Genomic DNA, 9841 nt, shown 5'->3' with positions numbered 1-9841 from the left:
ATAAATTAAAATTTTATTAAATATATCAATTTCAATATTACCCTTTCTTTCTTTATAATTAATTTTGATCCATTTTCTTTCTAATATATTAAATAATGAGTGTTTTTAAAAAAAATTATATTTATATTTTAAAAAAATAAAATTGTTAAATATATTTAATAAAATTATTGATATGTAAAATTTTATTTAAAATTATTTTATAATTTAAGACAGAAAAAAGGCGGAGCTTGTATTTTCCAGTTCAGCGGGCAAAAGCAATCTACCACACCACATCGAGTCATCGAGTATGCTCAGTTCCACATTTGAAATCGTCAAACCACAGTTTTGGTGAAAGTATATGACTACTTTTTCCATTAAAACTCTGATTTTGGTGGCTTCCAACATGAATAAAACACCACGATGAACAATCACAAATAAATGAATAATAATTCATTAACACTAGTTTTAATCCTTGTACTTTATGATCAGTGAACCACCAAACACCCAAAAGAACGAAAGAGAACAGAAGAGCGAACCAATGACAACGAACATGTCTATACAACGAGTTCGCCGTAATATTAGCCCGGTGGGCTTGTATCTGATGGCACCCATCTAATTCACCGATTGTCCCATCTTGCGTGATAACAGTAGTCATATTTCTCGTTTCTTCACCTCTAAATTAAGACCACTATTTACATAATCATCTTGCCTCTACGATACAATCATCTCGTGCAATTTCCCTGCTACAATACAAAATCTTGAGGTGCATGATTAGTTTTCTTTAGCTCATTCACTGAATACAAAAGAATCAGCATGAAGTTCAATTTTCGAGATGGCAGTCAGATAAGAAAACATGCAGTTCTTGTTCAACTCTGGAAGGATGTTCTTCCGCATGTCTGCAATCCTAGAGAAATCATCTCTGTCGAAGGTCAACAACATCAAACTTCATGTTAGCGTTCATATAGACATGAGAGCAATGCTCATAAATTGAACTTCCATCAGAAGGCTCCTCATGGGGATGGAATCCACGTTGCTGACAGTTGCGAATTACTGACACACCACCAGGATCAGACAGATGAAATATGCCGTGCGGACTGGATCACCACCAAATGCAGAGTTGCAATTAGCAACAGTAAAATGTAATAAAAATATAATCAGCAAATGCTTTCAGTTCCTCTGATTCCAAACAAGTTTCATTTTGGTTCCTCTAGTTTCTAAACAGGCACGTTGTTTTCCTAATTTCTAAACTAAACCCAATTCTGCTCTTTGTTACGTCTCCATCTAAACACCAAATCAAATAGAATACTTAACTGGACCCTAAATTTGAATGTGAACTTAATGGTTCTATGCAAATAGTGTCTAAATCAAATTGTGAGGTTTCACATTAAATTTAGATGGATGATGCAATAGAAGAGAAAAATCAGGTTATTCTAGAAATTAGCAGGAACAGGACAACATTGCTTGCTTTTGAAATAGAGAGACCTATTGAAACTAAAAACCCAACAGGATCAAGAGTATTTAAGCCTAATATTAACAAAAGATGGTGATGCATAATGTAGTAAAATTAGGCATTGTGATTTCAAATTGAAGGCCACCTGCTGCACACATAAAATCTTTAAATAATTCCATAAGTTCAACTGAGAAGTTACATCTCAATACAATTAGTAGGTATCAAATGTCATAATCTACAACGTCTGACGTTGAGTAACTTGAATAGGCTTAAAATCAAGTGAAGTTGCTCCTTTTTGGACCCATGTTGAGTTTGAAGCTTGCCCCTTCAAAGGGAATGTAATATTGGAAGTAGGAGCCTATATCTTTTGAGAACTATATTGCGCAGTCAGTCTCATTTGATTACCATGCATAATTAGAAAAGCATTAAATATCAAGGTACCATATAATTAATTTGTATGTTTACCAAGTTCTATTGTCCTTGTTTTCATTTTTCTTACTCCTTTCAAAACCAGTAATGTCTACTCCAAAATCGATGAACAGACCATTTGTTCTAATCAATTTTCTATTGATGCAAATGGGCATAAAAGGCCAATATAGATTTATCGGACAAGAGTGGGAGTAAATTTAACATCTATACTATTGATCAATTTTCAGCTACATATCACGAAAAATTTAACAACCAATCAGATTAGCCAACATAGGTCACAACCAATTTCAGTAAAGTGCAATGGCCGCTCTAAATTGAAAGGGAGCAAAAACACAAAAAGAGAATGCACCTTTTCGCATCTGTAGGGGCCATGACAATTGCAATTGCCTCTGGTAACATGATCTAAAACAAAGGCATAAAATATATTATTTCAGCAAAACAAAATCACAATAATATACAAAAAATTCTTTTACTAAAGAAATTCTACCTGAAGTTGCTGATCAAAGTCAAGGTCAGATATTACAAGCTGTAACACTATCATGCAACCATAATTGAGGATCAATCAGCTGATAGGTTCCTAAGCAAGCTAGGAAATCCTCCCCCAAAAAATTAGCTATTGGGGTGGAAGAACCAACATGCTTAAGTATGTTATTGAGCAGCCCATATTACTCAATGTGAGACTTAGGTATCCCATACTTCCTTTTCCATATCATTAGCTAATAGCAGAGTAATTAATTCATTGGGTTCATAAATTCACCAAGAAACCCCCCTTGAAACCTACCATCCAAATCACTCATAAAAAATTTAAAAATTAAAAAATCTACATGAGGGAGGAAGAAAAGGATAGGGTCCAGTAAAACTGAAGAATAAAGCAAGCAAAGAGTACAACATCAACATGAGAATAAGAATTAAAAAACAGTAAAGTAGAATTAAAGAACTTATTGCCACATTAGGGCTACAAAAGAACACTGCATTTGAACCTAAAAAGTGCAACAGAAGAAACAAAATTATAGTCCTGTTACCTGGTATGAGTAATGTGTATGGAGATCCACTGATGACATGAAACAAGTCTGTGATGGGTGTGTCTGTAATCCAAATGAAAAATTAACAAGACAAAAAAGATGACATTAAAAGCTTTAATGCCAAAAAAATGGATGAAAGAATTGCTCAAGGGAAGGGAAGAAAAAAGGATGAAAACATAAAATATGCTAAAACATTTGCCACAGAAACTTGCTCTTTCTCAGAAGTGCCCGTCAATTCAATTGCATAAAAACTACTAATACACTTACTTATCAACAAATCATCATGTTAAGGGATCATCTCAGGCAGCATTAATAGCATGATTCACACAAAGGAAGGCAGAAACGATCACCTATGATGTGGACATAATAGATCCAAAGATATTTCAATAGAAGCATAAAAATTCTTAAATTTGTTGGGGTTAAATATCACATCTCAAAGTTTTTTCTAACCCTTCATGAATTCTTTTCTTGTCAATTACCTTCCTTTTATTCTCACTACACTCACATCTGTTGCATTCTATGCACTTCAGTATAATTTCCACTTAAGCTCTAAGCAGGATCAGATACATGATATAATTCTTGTTGCCACCTCACAGATACAGATAACAAATTCTTTGATAGAATTAAACTGAAAAAAGAAAAAGAAACAAGAAAACTTCCGCTCATGAGGATAAAGGAGCACTTACGTGAATCCAGCCTAAAGGAAAAAGTGATAAACGGTCTTGAACTTCAAATATCTCTTCCTCATTCAATGTTTGACACTGAAAAATAAGAGCAATTAGCTGCATAGTTATAGAATGGGAAAATATTTAAAAGACACAAGTAGATTAAGATATTAATGAATGATAAAACTGCATTTCCTTAATCTTGTATTTCAAACTGCTAAGCATTGAATAATCAAATAATCCTATTTATAAACATGGCATTTGATAAGCAGTATCTTCTTTCCAATAATTGGCCATACCAACATTTAAGTTCACTAAAATAGAAAACACAACTGGTTATTTGAGCAAGATTCTCTCACATGATCTACAGTAGCAATGGAGTCTCAAGCAATGCTTCCAGTTAAGTAGTTGAGTTATCAATAATATCAATAGTAAAACATGCAAGACCTCTCCTACCCAAAAAAGATGCAAGACCTCACCACATCCGTGCATCTCATAGTCAATGTGGAGTTAAACATTATACTATTCACCACAATGGGTCTAACTGGAATTATAGCCTGTTTGGTCGGAAGGTAATGGAGAGGAGGGGAGATTCTCATGAATTGGATTTAAAAGAAGAAGAAGAAGAGGTGAGGTTAAAAGATTTAATTAATTTTCCTTACTCTTTTCATTTACATCTTCTCTTTATTAAAATTTTATAATCCCACTTGTCTATGTTTTCTAAAATCGAATTCATCAAAATCTCCTCTCCATTCCCCTCTAACCAAGCAGGGAGTTAGCCTCTAGACATGAGAGTTGCCCTTTGAAGGATTAAATAGTAAGGGATTAGATCACACTATGATCGAAGGAAAGTAATATAGATCACAAAACTTAGGCAAGAACTTAAAGACAATTATTTTCTTACCGAGTCAGAAGTTGATTCCTGCTTGGGGATTATAAGAGTAGTAATATGGAAAACCCTGTTTTTCTACAGTCCCACGGATTGCAAATACCAAAAACTATTATTAGCAATCAAGGCATCTCCTAGAAAATGACAACACCATAAAAATTTTGACTGCACTTACCAAGGACCCCGCAAGAACACCACAAGTCTCTAGGTTCTTCTGTGTATTTCCCAGAGCCAATCTCAAAAAATCATCCATCATTTTGACAGGCTGCGACAGAAAATTACATGAAGCTAAGGTGACTTTGACACAGTCTAAGAAACAAGTAAAACTAACTACAAAACAGAACAAGTATGATAATGACCAAGAAATGCAAAGAAGCATATATGTTTTCTAACAGAATGATGGCACTTACAATGTGTAGGTGCTGATATGCAGCAGGACCAAGTGGAGAATCTGGAGAAGATTTGGCTGGTCCAGGTCTTGGATCTGCAACTCTTGAAGGAGGAATCGGGGCATACTCTGGCTGAACCTGAGCAAGAACAGGAGGAGGTGAAGGTTGCCTAATGTTGAGCAACTGGAAGTGACTGTCCCCTGATTCATTCAGTAGAGGAGGACATGACTCATCAGCAGGACGTGACCAACTTCCATCATCCAAGGAAAGCACTGAATCCATTGTGGACATGCCTGTTCCTGGATCACCCTCTTTAACTGCCACAAGATCATATTTTCCAGCCTGATTCAGACTATCATCATTGAAAACAAAAGAAGTGTTATAATTTTACAATTAGCAATATTTTCGGTAGAAAGCAGTATAAAACACAGTGACGTGACAATTAACAAACAGACTAATTGTCTAATACAATTACTTTTTAAAGTAAGAACAATTTAGATAAAAGAAAGGGGGAAGGGGAACTTCCATAAAGGAAGTACACCAAAATAGCCAGCGTAAGAACCATTGAAGTAATGCCAAAGATTAGAAATGATTAAAAAGGCCTACTAATTTCATTCTGAAGAAAGAATGGATGTTCCTAACCTTGAATTCTCAGGAATAGTCAAATCATTACTGCTTGGATAGTGAACCTGCAAATACCCAATATAATATCTATATTTTATTAAAAGCCTACACTATCTTAATTTGCACAAAACTAGAATGCCACCCTGTAATAGTACCTTCATTCCTGCAGTTGGTCCAAGCCACTGGCCCCGAAGACCATTTGGTCCAAAAAATGAGTGTCTGGATAGTGTCTCCTCTTTTGGAAGAGGTAAACTAAGAGATCTGCATATTCCCACAACCAACTAATATATCCCATCACCAAGCATATGCCAACATGTACTTTTTGGAAAATAAAAATCAAAAGTAAAATGTGGAAAATAAAAATCAATAATCAAATCAAAACTCACAAGATACAAGCAGCTGAAAAACAAAGAGAGGGAGCAAACTGAAGATGTTCAGAGTGAAATGAACTTGAGTTGAAAGAGAATATATAAGCAACCAAGATATGAAAACAAGGCATTAATACTTATTATTGAGATTTATAGAAGAAGTATACAACAACTTTTCAAAAGCTATAACAGAAAAGACAATCAAAATCCAATACTAACTTCTAACTGTTCTTTTCTCTTTATTTATTTATTTATTCTTTCATTTTTCCTTTTAGAGGGATGGGGGAGAAAGTGGACACAAAGGAATGTAAACTGTGAAACATGTAAAATTAAACTTATTTAGGCGTAAAAACCACAAAAGAATTTAAAAATGAAAAGACAAGTCAGGACATTGAAAACCAGCCAACCAAGGTCAAATTTGATGAGCAAAGTAATGATGTCAGAAATGGCTAAAACCAAAGAGGTTCCATGTAGCTCTAACTTACATGCAGGCCTCATATATAAATAGTCCAAAAGAATAGAATAAAATTAGAACAAGAAACATACAGTTTCTGAAGCTGCTTGTCAATAGGAACAGCATTTGAAGATACGTAATGACCAGCATTATAATTATATTTCCATGAAGACTGCAGACCCAATCCAGCAGGCTGCAGCTGCAACAAAAGGAAAAGCGGGGTTAATGGGTATGAACCGCATGTGGGCAAATACAGCACAAATGTTTGAAGTCTTGAGCATTAAACAACTGCATCACAGGCATATCATGATAATTCAAAAGGAAATGAATAAAAACTATTATAAAATCTCTCAAGAACACAAATGGTATATTGATCAGACAAAATGGAAAGCAAGAGAATGAGTTCATTTGTGCAGCACACAGGAAAAACAGCCCAAAAAAATGCATCATCAATTGCTTACCTGTTTAGAATCCATGCTTGAGTAAGAATTATTACTGACAGCAGGCCATTCCAAAGATGAAGTCATTGAACCATGCAAAGCCTTGTCGGAATCACCAGCTTTAGGAAATTGGGCATTCCCATGTAACTCATTCAATTCATTAACCTTTTGTTTGAATTCTGGCTTCAAAGATTCAAGCTCGTTCAGTACAGCTGGCAATCTCTGAGATGAAGGAATGAAAGAAAAATTAGAAAATTACAGCATATTGGAATGTATTTAAAACCAAAAAAGATAAAAGATAAAAGATAAAAGACATCCATCCAACAAAATAGCAAATGTTGCAGTTTCTTACCTTCTTATATGCTGCTTTTTCTTTGGAAAATGAAGCTTGGTAATCTCGATGAAATGGTATAGTTTCAGAAACCAAACTTAAAAAGAAAAAAATCATGTACAGTTAGAGAAATATATAAAAGTTTAAACACAATTTAACAGCAAAACCGGTTCATAACTGAGGAAATCAAAGGATTTTTCATCATTTTACCTTGAAAATCTGAGAAGTATGATATACAAGTCGACTATATTGTTCTCTTCCCGGTAGATATTAGCCTAATTGCAGGATATAAAATAACTATTCCATCAATCACCAAGGAAAATAATGAAAATCCAAAAGCAAGCACCAAATGAATAGGTCGAAGTTAATCTAAATGTTACTTACAACGCTATAAATTATGACAGTAAAAAAAATTTCTCCCATGCAGTTACAAGCATCAGTTTGCACGTGTCATACTCAATATAAAGATATTTAAAAAAAAAATCAATGCAAGCACCAAATGTACACCGCCTAAACAAACCTTAGTCACATGGTAGACATATCTTGACATTCAGATTTGTTTGATAGAAATCATATTTCTACATACAGCAATTTAGCATGCTCGTAGATGAAAGGCTTTTCTATGTGAGAATACAAGTCATTCGCCAAAAGCAACAATTATCTAAAGGTGATTGATTCAGTCTTCGATCTACTCTCAGCTGTGAAGGAAACTATTGATTTTGTTACATCGAGATGATTGCCACAATAGGTTGTGTTGCTTAGTATATTATATTGATTAGCATATTTCGTTTATCAGTCCTTATCGATCCATCATTCTATTATTTTCAAAGTCCCTATTACTTTAAGTCCTATGTACGACTACAATAAGCTAATTATTCCATGTAGGTTCCCTACACTCATCTGGATGTTGTCCCATCCTACACTCATCTGTATTCAGCACTATCCGACCTTAGCTTATTGGAAATCCACTAATTTTTTCTTATACCAATGGCGATCAATGATAGGTCATAGGATATAAATTATAAACCAAAAAAAAAAAAAACACCAACATTCATATAGCTGCAAAACAACTGAAGGCATCTGCATGAGACGCAGGAATAAAAGGACCACATTGCTCTTTAACAATTGAATTTGTTATCCGCAATTACAAGAGACCGCTTGCATATGCACGAAAAAATCACGGGTTTCTCGTCACAGCTTCGAGAAACTTCGAGATGAAATCACTAACTAAAGACAATTTAAACCCTAATATCCCTACAAATCGACGATCAAAAAAAAAAAAACCACGAAAAAGAGAAGAGGAAATCAGAAAAACGCTGGAGAAGGAATTTCAAACGATACCTGTTTGAGGAGATTATCGGCAATTCGGTAGTAATAATGGAGGGGTATGCGATTGTCAACCTCGACTTTGCGAGCGACGGAGTTTACGTTGATCTTCATCTTACCCGGCAAGGAAAGCCAGCGCCCCAAAGCTCCAATTGATGATCCCGCGAGCCACGCGTCCGTGTCTCTCTGTGAACGAGTACGGTTCTGAGTTGAATGAAGGATCAAGCAGCGAAGCGTGTGAGTCAAGTTTAAGTGCTGAACTCGTTCGTCGTCGTTTCGAAGAACGAAGCCGCGTCATAGACTCATGTCTCACAATATGTCGAAAATTCACGACATCATGAGGTAACGGAAATTAAAAGTTGAAACTTGAAACCTGCCAGTCATTTTCGGCCGCTTTTTTTTATAAATAATTGTAAATTGTAAATATTCTTCTATTTATTATTATCATCGATATAAAATATTAAAACATTATGAATGGCATGAGGCATCTATTTTCTTATTCGGCCGAGAGGTATTTATTTTTAAAATCGCTTATATGTCGCTTATATATCGCACAATGCTTCAAGATTCTTACGACCAGATTAATGATTGGTAACATGACATTTAAATCTTAAAAGAAGAAATTAATGACAATTAAGTTTTGATAAAATATTTACAAAATAAATTATAAATATTAATTCCAACACTTACAAACAAAACAATCTAAAAATTATATTTAATATTTAAATATTTATTTGCAGTTAAAATTCACGTATTTATAATAATTTAGATTAATATTTTTAAATTATTTTTAAAAAAATTATTGAGAATTTAATTATTATTAATTCAATATTTTAAGACTTAACTGTTATTTTCTTATTAATAATCTCTGCCAGCCAATGCTCAATTCTGTGACGACATCCTTGATCAATGTGTTTACTGCTGTACAGCTTTTAATTCCAGAGCTTGTACCGCTTTGGATTTACCAATCCTATGGGATGTTTTTTTATCCAAAATGATTTCCATATTTCACGGAAATCAATTGGCTTCTTGACTTGCCTTGTTTTTAAAAACTTTTCATGGATCAATTTTGTATTGATTCTTGTTTCCTCTCTACGAGCTCCAAAACTCTTTTCTACGTGTTCCATAATAGGCCAATGGGGTCGTGTTATATTTATTGCTGGTTTTTTATTTTTTTGTCACCATTGGATTTCTATTTGAAGTTGATAGCTTCAAATAATCTAAATTCAAGCATTGTGAGATCTCAAAGGGAGTTCATTGTCCTATTATCTTAAGGATCGAACCCAAAAGTTGATGGTTACAAAAACTCAGACTTTTTGCCATATGAACCAACATGCCTTGATTATATTTAATGTTGGTTTCCTGTGGTAATCTGTTTCTGCCTTTATATATATATATATATATATATATATATATATTTTCTGTTGGCAAGTGTTATTTTCTTTGCCATGTCGTTAGTTTTGGGCTTTTAATTT

The 9841-nt window shown here is 34.1% G+C and overlaps 1 protein-coding gene across 2 annotated transcripts; it reads right to left on the bottom strand.

Annotated features, from left to right (window-relative positions):
• Positions 1-414: 414 nt before the first annotated feature.
• On the bottom strand, positions 415-8680 carry LOC129309068 (AMSH-like ubiquitin thioesterase 3). Of its 2 annotated transcripts, none has more exons than XM_054950414.1 (14): positions 8382-8680; positions 7251-7315; positions 7062-7137; positions 6731-6931; positions 6362-6468; positions 5603-5708; positions 5466-5512; positions 4845-5175; positions 4610-4699; positions 4450-4512; positions 3567-3641; positions 2881-2943; positions 2208-2260; positions 415-1073 (listed from the first exon to the last, which is right to left on the bottom strand). In XM_054950414.1, the coding sequence occupies exons 1-14, from the start codon at positions 8478-8480 to the stop codon at positions 893-895; spliced, it is 1557 nt and encodes a 518-aa protein (XP_054806389.1). In that variant the 5' UTR covers positions 8481-8680; the 3' UTR covers positions 415-892. The 2 variants fall into 2 exon arrangements, with proteins under 2 accessions (XP_054806389.1, XP_054806390.1); XM_054950415.1 differs by having other exon boundaries at positions 6362-6462.
• Positions 8681-9841: the final 1161 nt, after the last annotated feature.

This window comes from Prosopis cineraria, unplaced genomic scaffold (genome assembly GCF_029017545.1).
Source record: "Prosopis cineraria cultivar Desert tree isolate PC_DT_omini unplaced genomic scaffold, ASM2901754v1 PC4, whole genome shotgun sequence".
NCBI classification, from domain to species: domain Eukaryota; kingdom Viridiplantae; phylum Streptophyta; class Magnoliopsida; order Fabales; family Fabaceae; genus Prosopis; species Prosopis cineraria.
This window is presented reverse-complemented; position numbering and strand designations above follow the sequence as displayed.

Excerpts from the sequence above, each read along its gene's own strand:
- LOC129309068 (XM_054950414.1), bottom strand. The coding sequence starts at position 8,480 with ATGAAGATCAACGTAAACTCCGTCGCTCGCAAAGTCGAGGTTGACAAT. Across the intron at positions 7,138-7,250 it reads ATACTTCTCAGATTTTCAAG|TTTGGTTTCTGAAACTATAC; the intron begins GTAAAATGATGA and ends TTTCTTTTTAAG. Across the intron at positions 6,469-6,730 it reads CAAGCATGGATTCTAAACAG|CTGCAGCCTGCTGGATTGGG; the intron begins GTAAGCAATTGA and ends CTTTTGTTGCAG.